This window comes from Myxine glutinosa, chromosome 4 (assembly GCF_964187855.1).
Source record: "Myxine glutinosa chromosome 4, kmMyxGlut1.1, whole genome shotgun sequence".
Lineage (NCBI taxonomy): Eukaryota > Metazoa > Chordata > Myxini > Myxiniformes > Myxinidae > Myxine > Myxine glutinosa.
This window is the reverse complement of record NC_136264.1, coordinates 199383311-199405563: the sequence shown is the minus strand read 5'-3', so window position 1 is coordinate 199405563 and position 22253 is coordinate 199383311. Positions and strand designations below refer to the sequence as shown.

The following is a 22253-nucleotide window of genomic DNA, read 5'->3' as shown; positions in this document are numbered from 1 at the left end:
ATTTATACCGGTGACTGGTTAGAAAGAGCTTTAAATATTTGATATTGTGGAATTCATTGTTGGAATTTTTTTTTTCTTATTCAATTCTCCCCACCCTCCTCGAGGATTTTCTAACATTGTCTCCACTGGATCTACTGAGGATGACTGGGAGGAGTTATGAGGATTTATCACAGCTGATGATGACTATCAGCAAGCACTGTTGTCCGAAAACTACCACTGTAAGTTTTTTAAAATATTCTTTATGAAATTTCACGCGCCACAAAGTAAAAGCCACTCAAAGGTGGGGGCGACACAAAGGAGAGTATTTATATTAAAGAGACATTTACACAAAAACACCCGCTCCCTTCGGCTGGGAAGGGGTAAAGGGTGGGGAAATAATGGGGAAGGAGGGGCAAATATAATTTGTGCCCTGATTAATAACCCCCCCTTTCACTATGTGGGTGTGCAGGCAAACTTCATGTCCTCCCTCCCCCCCCCCCCCCTCACAAAGAACGGGGGGGGGGGGAAGAGGGGAGGGAGGATTGGGCCTGTGCCCATGAGCTGACCCTGGTACTATCAACGTGCAAATTTTGGTGGAAATCAGCCCAGCCATGTTTTCTTCTATAATTTTAGACAAACACACATGCATACATAGAATTGCCTTATTTAATATAGTAGGATTCCTCTTGAACTGAGGTATGTTAGGATTGAGGGGGAAGCAGGATGCCTGTGAAGAGTTCCAAAGGGGTGCAGTACGGGGAAATAAATTAGAAGAGTGGCTGTCTGGTTTGTGGATTGTCTTCGTCCTCGAGACAGATACTACAGTGAGAGCAGAGATGGGAAGAAGCTGCCAAACGTGTAGAGTAACTAAAAGTACGCTCAGGTGGAACAACCTGTGATTCGACCCTCAAGATCACATTCCGTAAAATTATCTGGGGAAAAGGCTCAAATAACATACAGAGCAGTGGATTGAAAGGTTCCAGGGACGATGTAACTCCTGTCCCACCAGATTGGCAGCACGTCGCTGGATTATATAAAGGAGAGAGGTGAGAGGCATCAGCCCAAATATGGCAACAACACTCCATGACGGGTCGTATGGTGGCCTTGTATGGATAGGGCATGGCAGCTGGAGGATTGAATCGCCGAGCACGGAATAAGCCGCCAAGGCAATGAGAGGCTCCTTTAGTTATACCAGAGATGCATTTTTCCCATCTGAAGTTTGAGCTGATGTCCAATCCACGAAGACGGATACATACCAAGGAGTTCCTGCAAAGGTGAATAATCCATAGACATGGTTGGAAAATTGGGTGATCTCGAGCTGCACACAGACAGCAAGTGAATCTTATTTTGGTTGAAAGTAATGAGCCAATCATTTCCCCAGTTAATCACACTCTCTCGTTCCTGATTAAGGGTGGCACTGGCCTGAACACGGGATGGAGGAGACATGCATGGTTCCTGGATATGTAGTATACTCGTACAGTGTTGAATCATCTGTGTAAATGGCTAACTGTGCAAGAATACAACCAGGCAGGTCATTCATAGACAACAAGAACAATGGAGGACACAACCCAGAACCGGGGATGACTGTCACTCGTGTACCACAGAGATCTTTTTGATTTACAAGGAAGTCAGAAATTGTCGGAAGAAATTTTCCAGAGATGACACACGATTTTAGCTTATAGATCAGTTGTCCAGAAATGCCCTTGTGCCACGCTTTGTCAAAAGCTGTCAAGATGTCGAGAGCATCAACCCTAACATCACCACGATGATCCAAAGCCCGATTCACATGTTCATTAATTAGGGATAGAACATCACCAGTAGATATTGAATGTCGGAAGCCACGCCGGGCATCACTTGAGAGGTTGTGGGTTTCCAGATGACTTGTGAGTTGCAGTTTCATCTGGGATTCAAACAAATTGCTCATAATGCGTAAAAGGCGAATATGTCGATAGTTGGAAGGAGCCGATTTCTCATCGGAGCCTTTAAAGATAGGGACTACAAAAGCCTGCTTTTAGCTGGGTGGAAGCACAGATAAGCGATACAATTTTGAGAGAACAGAAGACAGTTCAGGTGAACACATCTTCAAAGCAATTTCAGAGATTCCATCTGGTCCAGCAGCTTTTGAGATGTCAAGCCCTTGAATAATCTTCGCAACTTTCCTGGGTGTGATGATAATAGTGGACAAACTGGTGTGAACACGGGAAGGACAAGCAGGCAATGGGTGTCCGTGGTCTGCATATGTGGAGTTTGCAGCAGAATGCTCAGAAAAGATGTTGACTTCATCAATAGGAGAGGTTAGCACTTCAGGGCCATTGAAGAGGGCAAGAATCAATGATCGATTATGGATGAGAATGCTGTTCACAATTCTCCAAAAATCTCTGGATCTTACCTGTTGAATTGAGGTAGAATCACACACAGATTCTGCATACTGTTGCTTAGGCCTCAGTCACACTGGATCGTACGATTTCTGGATCGTGCGATTGATGGCAATCTGGCCGAGGTACGACCAATCGTCAATGTTTGCTACGCTCTCCATTTGCGATCGCAAACAGCGATTGCTCTTAGGACTTATGGTAGGTCATCGTACGATTAGTGGTACGCGTGGTCGTGCGATCACCAACGATTGGAGAAGATCGATCGCAAGATCAATCATAGGTAATCGTGCGACGAGTGGTGGCGACCTGCGACCGCTCACACGATCGATCGCAGCCAGTCGCAGCCAGTCGCAGCCAGTCACAGCCAGTCGTGAGTTCGATTCCCAACGCAGCTATAAAATGTCACAAATGTGTTTACGATCCCTCAGATGGACGTTAAACGGACGTGCCGTCTGCCGACGTTCGTTTGTGGACGTTAAAGACCCCAAGATGTTCTTCGCGAAGAGTCGGCGAGCTATCGCAGGCACCCTCAACAAATTACAAATCCTTGCCCTGACTAGTGGAACGTCAGGCCTGGCCAATCGGTTCGTGACAAACTCAGACCAAGCTTTCCCCGGCCGACCCCTCAAGAAAGGTGGGCTAATGAAGAAGAAGTCACAGGAAGAAGATCGTGTTGAAGAATAGAATGACATCCTGTATTAAATATTTATTTATATCATGTTAAAGTTAAAAGATTCTGATGTGCAGTCCCATACTCCATACTGTATGACAAAGACTCCGTCCTACCGAAACAGTTTCTTGACAATCGTCACACTGTACTGGTGGTTTGCCATTGCATTCCCAGAAGTATTTCGGACAGGAATTTGTACTTTATTCAGGATTCCGGTGATGGCTCGCCTCCTCTTCGTGAAGGACACCGTGGCGTGGGGTCTACCAACTAACGCCAGCAGACGGGATTCCCGTTTAACGTCGATCCTGGAAATGATGATTCACACTGCCTATGAATCACCACGATGCCACTTTATAGCTTGGTTGGGATTCGAACCCAGGGTAGACAGCTTGGAGCCGAGTTTGTGTACCTGCCAGCCCTTGTTTAAGAATTAAGCGATTTAAATCAAAACATCGGACCGAATTTACTAAAGTCGTTTAGTGAGCGTCTTGTCAACACACGTCGAACCATTAAACACTGACAAAAACATTGTTGTACACGCACAGCAAAACACGCCGAACACACGCGAATGGTATAAAATAATATAATATCACATAATAATATAATATTATAGTATAATGGTCCAAATATACTGGTCTGCGAGCTAAAGACTGGTGTTACCACCAATCGTAAGGTCGTGCAACCAGTCAGGACAGGCCGTGACTGGTCGCACTACCGATCGTGAGGTCGTACGACAGGTGGCACCACCAATCGTCGGGTGGCAGGACCAGTAGCACGACCAATCGTGCGACTACTTGACCCTTAATCATGCACGACTGGTGGTGCGTCCATGTGCGACTGGTGGTACGACCATGTAAGACCTGTCTACGACCTCTTACGATTTGGAATCGCAGGTCAGAAGTTTTGAACATGACCATCGACCTTGCTGCGACTGATTTTGCTCTGGCGATCACCCACGACCTCTGCGACCAGTCGCGCGCTCTTTCTACGATTTGCCCGCGATTCACAAAATTTTCGGTCGCAGCTAGGTCATAACCTGGTCGCAGGCCCAGTGTGACTGGGGCTTTAACATTCTCTAAGACTCATTTACAGTGTTTACTTGCAAGACGAAACAAGTGACGCGCCTCAATTGAGGCAACGCAATGATACTGATTGAACAAGGAGCTGATACTCCAGGCCCCCTGCCTTTTTTGTGATAGGCCGAATAGGTCTGTGTAAAATGAAAGCTAAATGTTGAACGGTTTTTGAAATAATGCATACACAAGCCAAGTTACTTCTCTCCTGATAAGGTGGAGAAGTTTTTGTCAAACCTCGACTCTGATTCTGCAACTGGACCAGACAGCATCAGCCCACGGGTCCTAAAATCCTGCTCTGCCGCTCTATCTCACCCTCTGTCTGTTCTCTTCACCCTCTCTTTTGCTCAAGGTCATCTGCTATCAACTGGGAAATCAGCAAACATTACCACTTTACACAAAAAAGGTGCAAAAACAGATCCTTGCAACTACAGACCAATCGGCCTGATCCCAATTATCAGCAAGGTCATGGAATCAATCATCACTTCTGACATCAAATTCTTCCTCTTCTCCAATGGCTTGATCTCTGATCATCAATTTGGATTCTGACCAGGTCATTCTACTTTGGACGTGATCCTTCTGCTGTCTCAACAATGGATGGAGGTCCTTAATGCCAAACAGGAAATCAGAGCTGTCTTCCTTGACATATCACTTGCCTTCGATACGGTTTGGCACCCCACTCTGCTCTCCAAACTCTCCTCCTATGGTATCCATGGAAATCTCCACACATGGCTTGCGGACTTCCTCTCTGGTCGTAGTCAACGTGTGGCCCTGAATGGATTTCTCTTATCTCCCCTTCTTGTTCAGGCTGGAGTTCCCCAAGGCAGTGTTCTGGGTCCTGTGCTTTTTCTGGTCTTCATCAATGATCTCTCCGACTCTCTGGAAAATCCTCTCTATCTCTTTGCTGATGACGACTCCACTCTCTGCCGCTCCATACCTCATCCCTCAGATCGGCAGTCTGCAGCCTCCTCACTCTCTGCAGACCTGGACAAAAATCACAGACTGGTCAAACAAGTGGAACATGTCTTTCAATCCTGACAAATCTCACACTCTCACTATGTCTCTCCGAAAAGACCGACTGGACAACCCTCCCATCTACTTTCTCAACAATCCTCTCCAAGAAGTTCTGTAACTCAAGCTTTTGGGTCTCACTATCTGCCATGATCTTTCCTGGGGAAACCACATTTCCAAGCTGGCCTCCAAAGCCAGTCGCCGACTGGGCATCATCCGTCGTGCGAAGTCCTTCCTTGGCACACTTGAGCTCCTCACCACATACAAGGCATTCATCCGCAGCTCAATGGAATACTGTTCTCCCCTCTGGGCTGGTGCTCCTTCCTCACACCTCGCTCGGCTTCACGCTGTTGAAACCAAAGCTTTCAGAATCATTGGAATCTCCCGCGATGAAGCTGGAACGAATTCAGGGGAGTTTATGCAATGGCGCGTCATCCGTCAGCCTGTCCGTCCGTCCATAAACACTTGCAACTTCTTCTCCGAAACCGCTGAAGGGATTTTGACCAAACTTGGCACAAATTATATTTGTTGGGTTGTAACTAAAGTTTGTTCACGGCATTAACAAAATCGGGGTCTAAGGCGGTTCCCCGGGGTCAAAGTGGATCCAGGTTTGACCCTCTAAAATAGGAATTTGCTTTTCCTCTGAAACTACACACACTATTTCGATGAAACTTGACCACAACCTTCATCACCCGTGATGTATCAAAGTTTGTTTCTGGCACAAAAAAAAAATCTCAGTCTAAGGGTATCTACGGAGGGTCAAAGTGGGTCCATGTTTGAACCCCCAAAATAGGTATTTGCTTTCTTCTCTGAAACTACACACACAATTTCGATGAAACCTGACCACAACCTTCACCACCTGTGCTGTCCCAAAGTTTATTCGCGGCATTAAAAAAAATCTGCCTTTAGGGGCTTAAGGGGGGGTTGCCCCCCAAAATAAGTGTTTGCTTTCTTCTCAGAAACTACACACGCAATTTCGATGAAACTTCACCACAACCTTAATCACCCATGATGTACCAATTTTGTTCAAGGCATTAGAAAAATTGGGGTCTTCGGAGGTATATGGGGTTGGAGGAGGGGCGTGGGGTTTGCCCCCTAAAATAGGTTTTTTATTGTACATGTTGCCCTGTCTTCTAGCAACCATTGAAATTCGTTTAAAATGCCTTCAGTCGGTGCAGTATACTGTTTATTCTACCAGGTGAGTGCCAGGGGTATTGCCCCAATGTTTTTGTATACAGAGTCGAGGTTCGTGTAAGAGCTAACGCATTAAGCAGGAAAACGTGCATGGACATATAAAACATACGTACAATTAAGGGAGCGGAAGACAGGAGGGGGAGGGAGAGGAAAGCATACAAGCACAACAACAGTAGAGACCCAGGGACGTCAAAGGTTGAGCATGTGGTTTCACTTGGTCGATCGGTGAAAGGGTAAAGAAGCCCATGCCAACGTGGATCCACTCAGTAACTTCCTCTTCAGCTTCAGGTGGGTTGTGTCAAAGAATTGAGTTCCAGCGAACATCAGCAAGAAAATAACGTAAGCCATCCCTGTCAGCCTTGCTATATTGGAAGATGGTTCGATGGGCAGGATGAACAAAAGTTGATGGTGAGGAGTAAGAAGTGACATGTTCAGAGTTTCCGAGAGGGGGGGGGGGTGGGAGGACGATTTTTTTTACAGGACAATCCCTGGCTTTTGAGTACAAAAATAGATCGAGAAGATACCATGTTTACATCAAAAATTAGAGTCGGAGCTGAAATTCTGTGAGTAAGGTCCTGGGACATTGCAAAGTTAAAAGCACTGACACCAGGGGTATCTGTGCTGCAAGAGTGGACGAAATATTATTTGGTTACATCAAGAGCCCAAATGAGCCCCCAGCCAGAGCAGAGGCACACTGATGGCATCAAAATCAACCAGGAAGTAGATGCCTGGATCACTGTCAATGTATGACCATGGCAGTACAGGTACCCTGGCATTTTACACCCACTGATAGATCAGCCTCTCAATGCATTACCGTCGACTTTGGAATCCTGCCCTATCAGACACTCCTCGATAGAAAGATCACGACTGATCAATTACACTTCCTGTGTAATAAATAACTTTACCAGCTAAAGTGCATGTTGCTTACATTTCCCTATGTTATTAAAGCTTTTGTCATCGAATTTGACATACGAATGAAGATCATTGATTTTTGGACCTCACCGAAATTGGCAAGCCTGGTGTTGGCTTAGCGGTTAGGGTGCCGGCTTGGGATCCTAGGATCCTGAGTTTGAATCCCGGTCGATCGCTGAATTAACGCCAGGGGGGTTGACTCAGCCTGTCATCCTTCCGAGGTGGCAAATTGAGTACCAGCTTTCTGGGATGAATGATCCCGGTGTGTACCCCAATTTAGAATAGGTACACCGTATCCCTGCTCATCGTAAGAGGTGACTAGGGGTTGGCGTCAGGAAGGGCATCCGGCCATAAAAACTGCCTCAAAAAGGGATCCCTGAGGTCATGGGGCCTGCAAGGCTAACCCCCGCTTTAGCGGGGAAAATGGCCTTAAAACGATCATTCATTCATTTCTTTCAGCTTGTTAAAATTGGGTTGTTCTGTTTATCAAAGTAATTTGAACCCAGGATGGCTCATTATGTGGGGAACCCAGGTTGAAATCCCACACGCCATGTGCGTTTTTCCGTTGTCTACTCATGTCCTTTTCATCCACGTGAAAGTACACTCATGATATTTACCTCCTCTGTCGAAGGTGACCGGAGGTTATGTTTTCACCCTTGTCCGTTTGTTTTTTTGTTTGTCTGTCTGTGAGCCGGTTATCCCAAAAAGTTATGGACAAGAAAAAAATTGATTCTTCACCATTGAGAGATCGGGCGAAAACCGATATACCCTCAGACCCCACTATTCGTGGGGGGTACGTTCCTGGAAAATCCGCGAATAGCGAAACCTGCGAATAGCGGGGCATTGCTTCAATGGAAAAAGGGGGGATAGGTTCCCGAGTCACAAAAATCCGCGAATAGAGAGAACCAAACGGTGAATATAAATAATATAATAACCACCTTTAGAGGCCATTTTTCCCCGCAAAGCGGGGGTTGGCCTTTTTCGGGAATCCGTGGTTGTTGTTGTTTTTCGGTCCCCTTTTTGAAGCAATGTTTTACGGCCGGATGCCCTTCCTGACGCCAACCCTTTTTGCCACCTTTAACGACAAACAGGGAATTACCAGTGAACTGGTACTCAATTAGCCGACCTCGGAAGGATGACAGGCTGAGTCAACCTGAGCTGAGTCAACGGGGGTGAATGGAGAGACAAAATCCGTGAATGGCGAGGTAAATCCCTCAATATCAACGATAATCCACGAAGGTTTTATAAATACCGTATGTGAAGCTAATGGCTCATGGTTTTTTTTTTAACCACTGAAAAACCACAAATTCGAGGAACACGGCCGCGAATAGGAAAACAACCGCGAATTTGCTGGGCACTTTTCCGTGTAGAGAGAAACAGGTCACATTTTATCACACGAATAGCGGAACCATGAATAGCGGGGTCCGACAGTATCGCACGATATCTCAAAAAGTTATGGACGAGTTATGACAAAACTTTGTGGACGAGTAGATTAGATGACAAAAACAAGCCGATTCGATTTTGGTTGAGGTCCGGATCCAGATCTGACCTATCAGTGGATACAAAACATGGAGTGTTCAGTGTTCAGCCTGGCGGAGGTATGCGCTCTACCGAGTGCCATTCTCGTTGCTGATATATTTGTCTGACTTGTGATTTCTGTGCAAGTTATTTTTGTTTTTATTGCAAAGGGAGTGCCGTTATTGACATTACATGTTTGTCCAAGGAAGTTTACTGATCAACTGTTTATATTTGTATTGTACATTACTTTTTAAAAACATGTTTTCAATGTCATCAGGCACTTGAAATAAAACAACAACACAAGCAGCAGTCTGCTTTTTTACCCACATCATTGGCGTCTCTGGATAATGCTCTGTGTGGAGGTCTTGCCTGCGGTTCAGTCACAGAGGTATGTAGTATGTCTTTGTCTAGCTGGAAAAATGAAGCCTGAATAATTTGGTTGATTTTCACCGATGACACTTAATATCGTAACTTCCAAACAGGTTTATTGTTGTTCACCCACATAGGTGTCAGGGCCACCGGGCTGTGGTAAGACGCAGCTCTGCATGATGCTGAGTGTACTGGCCACTCTTCCTATGAGAATGGGTGGCTTGGACAGCCCCGTCATATATATTGACACGGAAGGAGCCTTTTCACCATTGAGGTGAGCACGTTGTGGGATAACCATTCACTTCAGTTTTAATCGACTTTAGACCAAACCTTCTTGGTGTTTCCATATGCTTTGCCTTTATTGATCACTTCCTCTTGCAAGCAATCTTATCACCGCCACAGGTACGCATGCCCTCATTGCACAGCACTCTCCTTGAAATTAATCAATTTAAAAATATATATATTTCAAAAGCAAGAAAATTAACCCTTCCCCAGCCCACCTCTTTGAGTTTTCAGTGATTCCTTCCACCTCTGTGATTGCCAGTTAGTGGCTGTGGGTAACCGCCAACACATATGCAAAATTTGTTGGGCATTGGGCCCGCCGTTTTTATCTTCGCCACCTAAGGTGGACAGAGGTTACGTTTGTCATCCCTGTCTCTCTGTCTATTTATCTGTCAGTGAGCAGGATATCTCAGGAAGTTGTGCACGAATTCGGATGAAACTTACTGGACAGGTTTGTTTGTGTAACAACAAGGTCGAGTTGATTAGATTTTGGTGCAGATCTGGATTCGGATACGATAATTTCAAAAGTCATTCTTCACGATTGAGAGAGAAAGTGGCAAAAACTATATAGAGCACGACACTGCATTTCAAAATGGTATGGATGGGTTCGGACGAAACTTGGTGGACAGGTTGGGTGTGTGATGAGGACAAACTGATTCAATTTTGGTGAATATCCGGATTCTAGAATTGAAAAGTGATTCTTCACCATTGAGAGATAGGGGCAAAAATTATATGGAGCACGATACTTCAAAACGTCATTGATGGGTTATGACAAAACTTGGTGGATGAGTAGAGTCGGTGACAAGGGAGAAGCTGAATGGATTCTCGTTCAGGTCCGGATGCAGATCCGGCATATCGGTGGGATTTAAAAAGTAAACTGTTCATTTTGAGTGCCTACACACATGCACACAGATAATTTCCTTTTGGGATGTGTGGGGGGAGGGAGGAGGGAGGTTTGATGCCCATGACCTGACCCTGGGTACCCCCAGCACTCGTGAAAAATTTGGTGGAGATTGGTCAAGGGGTGTGGAGTTGTATAGAAGTCAAAGAAAAGTCTTCTCATATGCACACAGACTCATACTCACACAGACACTCGTACGCACACAGACACTCGTATGCACACAGACACTCGTACGCACACAGACACTCGTATGCACACAGACACTCGGAAGCACACAGACTCATACGCTCACAGACACGTATGCTTACAGACACTCGTACGCACACAGACACTCGTACGCACACAGACACTCGTACGCACACAGACACTCGTACGCACACAGACACTCGTACGCACACAGACACTCGTACGCACACAGACACTCGTACGCACACAGACACTCGTACGCACACAGACACTCGTACGCACACAGACACTCGTACGCACACAGACACTCGTACCCACGAAGACATTCAAACGCATACAGACACTCGTACGCACACAGACACTCGTACGCACACAGACGCATACGCACACAGACTCGTACGCACACAGACACTCGTACGCACACAGACACTAGTACGCACACAGACACTCGTACGCACACAGACACTCGTACGCACACAGACACTCGTACGAACACAGACACTCGTACGCACATAGACACTCGTACGCACACAGACACTCGTACGCACACAGACACTCGTACGCACACAGACACTCGTACGCACACAGACACTCGTACGCACACAGACACTCGTACGCACACAGACACTCGTACGCACACAGACACTCGTACGCACACAGACACTCGTACGCACACAGACACTCGTACGCACACAGACACTCGTACGCACACAGACACTCGTACGCACACAGACACTCGTACGCACACAGACACTCGTACGCACACAGACACTCGTACGCACACAGACACTCGTACGCACACAGACACTCGTACGCACACAGACACTCGTACGCACACAGACACTCGTACGCACACAGACACTCGTACACACACAGACACTCGTACGCACACAGACACTCGTACGCACACAGACACTCGTACGCACACAGACACTCGTACGCACACAGACACTCGTACGCACACAGACACTCGTACGCACACAGACACTCATACGCACACAGACACTCGTACGCACACAGACACTCGTACGCACACAGACACTCGTACGCACACAGACTCGTACGCACACAGACACTCGTACGCACACAGACACTCGTACACACACAGACACTCGTACACACACAGACACTCGAACACACACACACTCGTACACACAACTCACTCTTATACAGTCATGGCTAAAAATATTGGCACCCTTGCACTTCTTTCAAATAACTCACAATTTTCTCTTAAAATAAGATGAAATTGACAAAATTATTTGGTCTCCACAAATCTTTATTTCACTGTTAATATTACAGACCCTTTGTTTTTGATTCAGAACTTAATATATCCTTTTAAATAAGAAAATTCAAAAGAAATGGCATTGACAAAATTATTTATACCCTCGACTTAATATTTGCTAGCACAGACTTTGGACAAAATAACTGCAGTCAAGCACTTCCTATAGCCATGAATGAGCTTCCTCCACCTCCCTACTGGCAGTTTGGCCCACTTTTCGTGTGCAAACTGCTCCAGCTCTCCCAGATTTGAAGGGTGCCTTCTCCCAACTGCTGTTTTCAGATCTCCCACAGGTGTTCAATGGGATTTCGATCTGGACTCATTGCTGGCCACTTCAGTACAGTCCAGCGTTTTGTCTTGAACCATTCCTGGGTGCTTTTTGAAGTGTGTTTGGGGTCATTGTCCTGCTGCAAGACCCTTGACCTTTGACGGAGACCCAGCTTTCCGCCACTGGGTTGAACATTGCCCTCCAAAATGCCTTGCGGATGGTGCGAGTTGAAACTGTCATACCTTGTGTATGAAGGTCAGCTTCAATCTGTTTGACAGTTGATCCAGGTGCATTCTACACCAGTCGAACAATCCTTCGCTGCAATCTTCGATCAAGTTTTCTCTTGCGGCCACGTCCAAGGAGGTTATGAAATGTAATTATTTCTAACAACTTCTAAAAGGTTGTATAATATTGTCCGGGCCATTTTAGGATTTCTGTGTGGAATAATGTAAGATTTAGTAATGTGTTCAGCTTTTTTTTGTTTTGTTCCACTGCAAACATTGGGCATGCGGGTGTCTTCTGATACCTCAGGGAGATGGATGCCCCTGCCTTGCATAATCCTAGGTCACCTGTGGGCAAGGTGTAGTACCTGTCAGCCCCCCTTCCCAGGGTAACGGTCCATAGTCATGTGGCTCAAATGGCAGATGGCTCTGCACATCTGGTGGATGAGAGTCCAGTTGACTCCAACAGCACGGGCAGAAGAGGGTGAATTCCCCAACGGTCAGCAGAGAGACAGAGAGGAGTGGCGACCTCCTGTTTATACCACACACTTAATTATTTCTAACAACTTCTAAAAGGTGCCAATAATATTGTCCGGGCCATTTTAGGATTTCTGTGTGGAATAATCTAAGATTTAACAAATTTTTCAGCTTTTTTTTGTTCCGCTGCAAACCATAGAAATACATTTGCGAATACCAAAAGATTTTTTAAATTTCAATAATTTTCTGGAAGAAATGGTGCATTCTTTGAGCAAAGTGCAAGGGTTCCAATATTTTTGGCCATGGCTGTATGATGATGATGGAAGTCACGTCGAGTCCGACGAAGACTGTTGGATTATCATGTCCTGTGGTAAGCACGAGAATGCGCAGCGAGGCCACAGCCGCAGTTGCGCACGGTCTCCCTCACATGTCGCACTGGAATCTGGTTGATGCCGCTTGGTCTGGATTCTTTCTCCTCAAGCGAGCCTGGTGGATACGCTCACATCTCACTTTCTCAAAATTTCTGATGCCTTTGTTGACAATCCTTCTCCAAAACGAGCGATCTGTGGTCTGATGTTCCCACTTGGCCGGGTCAATATCGCAGCTTTTTCGTGTCGCGTTTGGACAATCCTTGGCGTGCTTTCTAGGTTTCCCAATGCCACGTTTTCCCACAGGCAGTTCCCCATAAAATAACTGTTTCGGGATCCTTAAATCGCTCATTCTTAAGAGGTAATCAGCCCATTGCAGTTGTTGTTTTTTGATGATGCTCTCCACCGATGGATTCAGACGACTCCACGACTGTATACAGTGTCATACATAGATATTTCCTTTTTTTCTCGCCTTGTTTTTTTCTTATCAATCCTTAATACTGACGTGTCTGATTTGGTAAATTGTCACCCAGAGATTTGCTTGCGTTTTGCCTTTAAACACACAGGTTTTACCTTTTTATGTCATAGGTTGATGGAGATTGCTCAGAAACGCTATTCCGAGTACTTTGCCTGTCAGGAAAGACTCCTTGAAATGACAGGCAGAGTACATTTGTACAGGGAGTTCAGCACACAACATATAATGGACAGGTAAAACATTGTGATATTTCGATCTGTGATGTTGCCCCATACCTAACTAATGCTATATACCATATCCTATTGAAACTTAAGGTTGGCCTGTTGGTGTTATTTATGATATTTTATTATTTATCTTTAAGCTTAAGGATAAGGATTTAAACTTAAGGATTTAAACTTAAGGATATTTATCTTTCTTGGGAAAACCACATTTCCAAGCTGGCCTCCAAAGCCAGTCGCCGACTGGGCATCCTCCGTCGTGCGAAGTCCTTCCTCGGCACACCTGAGCTCCTCACCACATACAAGGCTTTCATCCGCAGCTCAATGGAATACTGTTCTCCCCTATGGGCCGGTGCTCCTGCCTCACACCTAGCTCGGCTTCACGCTGTAGAAACCAAAGCTTTCAGAATTATTGGAATCTCCCGCGATGAAGCTATCTCTGAGGGCCTTTCACTCACTCACCGCAGGCAGGTAGGTGGTCTTTCTGTCTTCTACCGTCTCCTCTCCGGCCTTGCACCCCCAGCTCTCTCTGTGCTCTGTCCCCCAAATATTCCTACAGGTCGCACAAGATCTGCCAGCAACCCTCTGATGGTTAAACTGCCGAAATCTCGGCTCTCTGCTCACCTTCACTCTTTCATTCCTCTTTTCTCCCGCCTCTGGAACAAACTCCCTCACTCCCTTCAATCCCACTCCTCCCTCCAGGTCTTTAAAACAGCTGTTCATCACCATCTCTTATCTTCCCCCATCCAAAACCTTGATCTTTTCTACCCCCGCTAATTCACCCCAGATCCACCTTGTTTGAAATTCCAACTTCTTTCCTGGAAGTCCAGGCAGTGTCCATATGTTTTATACCTCTCCCACCGCCCCCTTCCCATGCCTCCCCCCAAAGCCCTCGCCCTCTCTCAGATCTCTCGATGTCTCCATGTCTCTCGGTCCCTGCTCTCAAATGTTGTGTTTGTGTCCTTCCCCCTCTCTCCCCATCTTGTCTACCGCCCCCGATGTTATATGTTTTATGTGTCGGTTTGTCTTTCTGTGTGATTAATGTTCGCCCTTTCACGAGCCTCGATCTTGTATACAAAAAAAAAAATTTCATTGTCTATTTTTTTTTTTTTTTTTTAATCTTGTTTTATTTTATGTTATACAGTCGAGGCTTGTGTAAGACTTAGCACACTGAAGGGATCAGGATGCAAAACGCATGTATGGAGAAGGAAACTCCAAGGAGTTAAAACTGGAAACTTAGGAGGAGGGATTGGGGTGTGGTTAACGAAGGAAGAAAAGATCATGGTTTTAGATGGGGGACGATCTGAGATGGTGGTGAACAGCTGTCTTGAAGATTTAGAGGGAACAATGAGATTGCAGAGGATGTGGAAGTTGATTCCTCAGGTGGGAAAAAAGAGGAACAAATAAGTGAAGGTGAGCAGTGATCCTGGTTTTAGGTAGTTTCACCAGAAGGGGATTGATGGCGGACCATGTGTGCCCTGGAGAAATCTGTGGGTAGAGGGGGGTGGAAAAAGTATGAAAAGAGTAGGGGGTGCAAGACCAGAAAGGAAGCAGACAGCTGTTTTGTCTGGGTGTGATTTGTGGCCGGACTATAAAATTGTCAGTTGCAGAACTTGATGTCAGAAACAGAAATGTGGAAAAAATAATGAATTATCCCTGGAAATCGATTAAGGTTGGTACGAGGTAGTTTATCAAAGGAGTTCAATGTTTGAGCAAAAGGTACCTCGTCCGGCCAATGCAACGTAGCTCCTGGAGTTCGACGATAGGGAGGGATATCGTGATTTCTCTCGCATAGAGTGGAGATATTGGTTCCTATCACTCAAAAAAATTCAAGCTTAACCATCAATCTAGTTGTTTCGGGCAATATATCGCGTGTCAGGACCTCAATAGTTAAAATCATGCAGGAAAGACTCCGTGAACGTGGTAAAACGGCCATTGATTAGCTCCATGGTGAAATGGGATGGTCAGTGGTATACTGTCTCGGTATGTAATGTTATTGCCATGATAATGCTTTGTCTCACACAGTAAATGTGTACAATGCTATACTGTACGAGAGATGGGTTGGGCAGTTTGGAATCACCCTCCATCTAGTCAAGTCTTGTCACAGAGTGATTTACATCTCTTTGGGTCCACTCACTCAAATAACACCTTCGTGGCTTTGAGTGTATGAATGATGAGGATTTCAAAGGATGGGGTGGGGGTTGTCAAGGAAAAACCTTTAGCTCCACCCTTGGACCCCCTTCCCCACCCTCCTCGACACCTTGGTGGATTACTATACGCTGTAGATATAGATTGATCTTTTTGTCATCAATCTTGGAAATGTGCTCATTTATTTGTTTTTATTTATTTTACTTGTAATCTTTACTTCTTTTTTTTTTTTGTATACAGAATCGAGGCTCGTGTAAGAGCTAACACATTGAACATGAAAACATGCACAGACACATAAAACATACAATGAAGGGAGCGGGAGACAAGAGGTGGAGAGAGAGAGAGAGAAGAACACAAGCACAACAACAGTAGGGAACAGGGACGTCGGTAGATCTGTGCAAGGGGGAGGGCTGGGGGGTGTGGGGGGGAGGAGTACATGGTATAAAGCAAATGAACACGACTAGGAATTTCAGGAAAGAAGTTGGGATTGAAAGAGGTGGATTTGGGGTGTTTTAACGGGGGAAGAAAAGATCAAGGTTTTGGATCGGGGAAGATAAGAGATGGTGGTGAACAGCTGTTTTAAAGACCTGGAGGGAGGAGAGGGATTGAAGCGAGTGTGGGAGATTGTTCCAGAGGTGGTAGAAAAGAGGAATGAAAGAGTGAAGGTGAGGAATGAAAAAGGCAAAATCAAGACAAAGAGTTGATTTTGGCAGTTTCACCAGAAGAGAGTTGACGGCAGATCTTGTGCGTCCTGCAGGAATATTTGGGGGGCAGGGCACAGACAGAGCAGGGGGAGCTCGGCCGGAGAGGAGTCGGTTGAAGCCAGAAAGACCAATACCAAAGAAAGAAAGACCAATGCTTAACAATACATCAGTGGTTTGTTTGTTTTTATAGACTTTTGTATGCCGTTGCCTAATACATGAAATTTTAATCTTCTTTTTTCTTATTTTAGATCTTGCTGACGAATCAGATCGCAGTAAGATTTAACGATCGCCCGAAATCTGCTTTGGAGATAACAGGTGAGCAACACCGGATATCTTCCTTTATCAGAAGAAATTAAATGCTTAATGTTCTGGGTTTGTTTCTCCGATTGTAAAACTTGTTACATGGACACATCATTATCTTTAGTGAGATCAGTGTGCAACACAATGATCGAAATTAATCTTCCTCTCCCAAAAAAAGTCGGATAAATAAATGTGCCACACTTCCAGTAATTATTGCACTTCTGCTATTTTTCATCACAATTAGTCAATATTGATATGAATGGAACCAAATTGCCCATCTTCATCTTTCTTGTCTTGTGGTATATTGGTGTGAGGCAGGGGTTTGAGTACATTAACATTGACATAAAAGATACGTGGTTTCCTTGACAGTATGGTGAAGATCAAACTGGTGCACATTTCCAAAGTTCATTACTGTCGGAGCAAATTTGGCAACATCCTTTTTCTTCTCGATGAGCACTGATTGTCACAAATGCCTTTTCTCCTCCACCTGATAATGGATTCTTTCTCCATGCTGGGCTGAGCCACACAGGTTCCACATTTGCAACATCTAGAAACTAGAGAGTTCACAGTACATCTTACCCCACGCCGTCTTGAGGAACCAGCATATAAGCGGGGTCTACAAGCGGCAAATTTGATTGGCCGAGATGATCGAAAATGCCGTAAAATTTTGTCCAAGTACTGCTAAATGGGAGGGTTTTGAAAGTGGAAAAGGGCAATTTGTGTTTTGCATTGTTGAAGTATTTAATTCAATTGAAATAAAATAAAGATTTAAAGGTTGTAATAAAAAATAAAAATCCGAAAGATTACCACCATTGATGCAGTGTCTTATACACCACCTTATCTAACACTTTACATTAGTTCTTCGTGCCTGTTGTTTCCTTTGAGATCCTTAAACACAAAATTTTCTGTTTGCAATGATTTTCAATTTTGTTTGACTGCCAGACAGGCAGACAATGCTAAAAAAAAAGAAAAAAAATATCGCACCCGTGTCCGAAGGAAGCGGTTCAGTTTGCCATTTTTAATGTGGAATAGGCAAAGCCGAGAAACGAACAAAACCCATAAGAATGACCCTCTGAACCCTTTATAATTACCCTTTAGGACACTTTCGAATTACCCTTTAGAATTACTATATCAAACCCTTTAGAATTTACCTTTGTAATTGACCTTTAGAATTACCCTTTAGAACCCTTTAGAATTACCCTTTAGAATTACACTTTAGAATTAACCTTTATAATTGCCCTTTAGAATTACACCTTAGAATTAACCTTTAGAATTACCCTTTAGAATTACACTTTAGAATTACACTTTAGAATTACACTTTAGAATTACACTTTGAAATTAACCTTTAGAATTACTCTTTAGAATAACCCTTTCGAATAACCCTTAAGAATTACTATATTGAACCCTTTAGAATTACCCTTTAGAATTATTATACTTTAGAATTACACTTTAGAATTACCCTTTAGAATTACACTTTAGAATTACATTTGAGAATTACACTTTAGAATTACACTGTAGAATGAACCTTTAGAATTACTCTTTAGAATTACCCTTTGGAATTAACCTTTATAATTGCCCTTTAGAATTACACCTTAGAATTACCCTTTGATCCCTGGTGTTGGGCTCGCGGTTAGGGTGCCGGCTTAGGATCCTAGGATCCTGGGTTCGAATCCCGGTCGATCGCTGAATTAACGCCAGGGGGGTTGACTTAGCCTGTCATCCTTCCGAGGTCGGCTAATTGAGTACCAGTTCACTGGTAATTCCCTGTTTGTCGTAAAAGGCGACAAAAAGGGTTGGCGGCAGGAAGGGCATCCGGCCGTAAAACATTGCTTCAAAAAGGGGACCGAAAAACAACAACAACCACGGTCCCCGAAAAAGGCCAACCCCCGCTTTGCGGGGAAAAATGGCCTCTAAAGGTGGTTATTTTTAAAAATATATAATTACCCTTTAGAATTACCCTTTAGAATTACCCTTTAGAATTACCCTTTTGAATTACAATTTAGAATTACACTTTAGAATTACCCTTTGTAATTAACCTTCAGAATTACCCTTTAGAATTACCCTTTAGAATTACTATATCGAACCCTTCATAATTACCCTTTAGAATTACCCTTTAGAATTACCCTTTGGGAGTTACCCTTTAGAATTACACTTTAGAATTACACTTTAGAATTACACTTTGGAATTACACTTTAGAATCAGCCTTCATAATTACTCTAGAATTGACCTTTAGAATTAACCTTTAGAATTAACCTTTAGAATTACCCTTTAGAATTACCCTTTAGAATTAACCTTAAGAATTACCCTTGAGCATTAACCTTTATAATTACACTTTAGAATTAACCTTTATAATTACCCTTTGGAACAAGCGTTACGCCTTGGTCCCCCGTCGTTGAAGTGATGCGAGTTGACAAAGTGGAAGACGCAAGGCGGCCATCTTGGATTTTGACGTGGCGACCCAATTTTCAATAGCGTTCCTCTTGTTGGCGTCAGGAAGGGCATCCGGCCATAGAAACATTGCCTCAAACAGGGAACCATGATTGTCATGGGGCCGCAAGGCTAACCCCCACTCAAGCGGGGAAAAATGGCCTTAAAACGATCATTCATTCATTCATTCTTATGCGTAGATACACCCACACACCAGATTAGAAGTTAGTAGTTCGTTTACTTTTCAAGATGTTTCACTCACAAGGTTCAGACAAATATGGTGGCGGCCATCTTGGATTTTGACGTGGCTACCCAATTTTCAATAGCGTTCTTCCTTATGCCTGGATACACCCACACACCAGATTAGAAGTTGGTACTTCGCTTATTTTTCAAGATATTCCGCTCACAATGTTCAGACATACATGGCGGCGGCCATCTTGGATTTTGATGTGGCGACCCAATTTTCAATAGCGTTCTTCCTTATGCGTAGATACACCCACACACCAGATTAGAAGTTAGTAGTTCGTTTATTTTTCAACACATTTCGCTCACAAGTTTCAGACATATATATGGTGGCGGCCATCTTGGATTTTGACGTGGTGACCCAATTTTCAATAGTGTACTTCCATATACCTAGACACACCCACACACCAGAGGAGAAGTTGGTACTTCGCTTATTTTTCAAGATAATCCGCTTTACAATCATCTATATAATAATAGCGTAAGGACTCGACTTTGTTATCCCTTTTACGCCGCACCCAGTGACCCGATGCCCACGGCACTAATGGATTTACGATCTACGAACCGCACTCTTTGTTTGTCACCTGCAGCCAAACTCGAAAAATCTGAATTAGCCGACGTTGGGGCCCAAAAGCATCCGATTAACTGCCGATACGACGCCATCTTACGACGCCATCGTATTGGCGTCTGCTGGGCGAAGGCGAAGCAAGCCGTCCGCTGATTGGACAGGCGAAGGCGAAAGCAAGCCATCCACTGAGTGGACAATCCAGAGCATGCATTTGTGCCGATGTCGGCGAGCGTTGTTCATATATGCACTCTTCATTCTCATCTTTCTTCCTCACTCTTACTCGGACAAGCAAATCCCCTATGCCACCCATAATGGTACACTCTATCCATACACCACATCCTCCCTTCCGTGGATGTTCCACGGGTTTCGGCTCGTTATACATTATCACTCGACCTCCCAAACCCGCTTGCCAAAACGCCCAAACATGTAATACACCACGTGGGGACAAACACGCCAAGGCTTGACCTCAAGTGCGCATCCGGCCCTGCATGTTTCAGAACACCTCAAGTCAGTTACAGTTCTTTTGCTGAGTTAACAACACGTTTTATTGCTATTTAATTTGTGCCGCACTTTTTGTGCTTCAAAGTAATTTTATTATTTTCTTCCAATTTCGACCTGTACAACAGCAATTCAAACCGCAGTGCCAAGCCTGGACTGATCACCACTGGGTGGTTAAAATGACGGAGATGCACCTTCTAATTTGAATTTAGGTGTCGCCTGCACAATAATGCCATCATACTCCTCGTTTGTTTTCCCACGATTTGGTATGGACTGAATAATTCAGTAGGAACCGTGTTTCTGTTTGAAGAAGAGTCGGCATAACATGTACCATGAAATAGGAAGAAATAATACAAGAAAGTAACGCAAAATTCGAACCCGTTCACAAAAAGGTTACTTCTGTGCTTCATTCAACGTGTTAACGTTAGGGTTTTGCTAGTCGCTAATTCCAGTGTGAACATTTTTTTTCTGGCAGTTTTATGAAATAGGACATGAAAATAACAATGGAATCTAGTTTCTGTGAAGACACGTTGGTCTGCAACGGCAGACAAGTTAAACGATTAATTTGATCAACAAAGCTGAGAAGAGTAAGTTGAGACAAGTGAGAAGTGAGGTGAAGCTAGCGTTGTTGATGTTAATCCTTATTTAGAGCAAAAGAGGGAAGGAATTGTGGTTGGCGGTGAGTGGGGATTATGTTGTGGAATGAATGGGCCCAGAGTTGAATCAGCAGGATCAAGCATCGGAAGTCAAAGAACGAAGGGGAGGATGGAAAAAAAGACGTGGGTCAATTATCCTCGAGAACTGAACCGTTTTTACAGGAAAGAAGAGAAGAAACACAAAGAGAGTAACAGGTGTAAATAAAACAGGCACTCAGAGTGCATACATGTGCCAGGCTGAACGGTTTACCTTTTGTATTCCTCTGATAGGCCAGATCTGCATCCGCAGCTTAACCAAAATCTAATCACCTTGTTCTTGTCACCCAACCAACTCATCCGCCTAGTTTCGCCCAAATCCGTCACAAACTTTTTGGGATATTGTGCTACGTTCGTTTTTGGCCCTATCTCACAATGGAGTAGAATCACTAGAAATTCTAATATCCGGATGCAGGTCTGGATCTTCACCAAAATCTAAGCACTTCATCATTGTCACACACCCAACCTGTCCAAGTTACATCCGAATCCATCCATAACCTTTTGAGATATTTTGTTAGGGTTGCTCACAACTATATCCTGCTCACAGACAAACAGACAGGGGTGAAAACATGACCTCCTTCCACCTTCGGTGTTGGATGTAAATATAACAATGAAATCTCGTTTTTCAAGCCATATCTCATCATTGGGGCCCGCTTCCGGTCCGGTCTGGAGAGGACGCTGGCGTTACTTGTTCGCCGCTTCTCCGACTGGGTCATTGTACATAGTCTGCTTTTCTGGTGGTCGTGGCGGCTTTTTGGCCGTTGGGTCTGCTTCCTGCTCGGTCCCGGCTCTGCTCCTGGCTTCGCCTGCCCGGCTCTTCCACTGTTGCCTCAGGCCCGCTCCCGGACTGTCCTGCGCCTTGTCTGCCGCTCCGGCCTTTACTGTCTTGCTCGCCGCTTC

General features: G+C 44.7%; 1 protein-coding gene across 1 annotated transcript in view; it reads left to right on the top strand.

The window, feature by feature from the left end:
- The window catches only part of LOC144888207 (DNA repair protein RAD51 homolog 2-like), a 35503-nt gene that overhangs the window by 5788 nt on the left and 7462 nt on the right, over nucleotides 1-22253 (top strand). The window contains exons 3-7 of the mRNA XM_078776897.1: nucleotides 105-218; nucleotides 9010-9120; nucleotides 9239-9375; nucleotides 13672-13791; nucleotides 16877-16943. Coding sequence (XP_078633023.1) covers nucleotides 105-218; nucleotides 9010-9120; nucleotides 9239-9375; nucleotides 13672-13791; nucleotides 16877-16886 — 492 coding nt within the window. The 3' untranslated portion in view covers nucleotides 16887-16943. The remainder of the gene's footprint in view (nucleotides 1-104; nucleotides 219-9009; nucleotides 9121-9238; nucleotides 9376-13671; nucleotides 13792-16876; nucleotides 16944-22253) is intronic.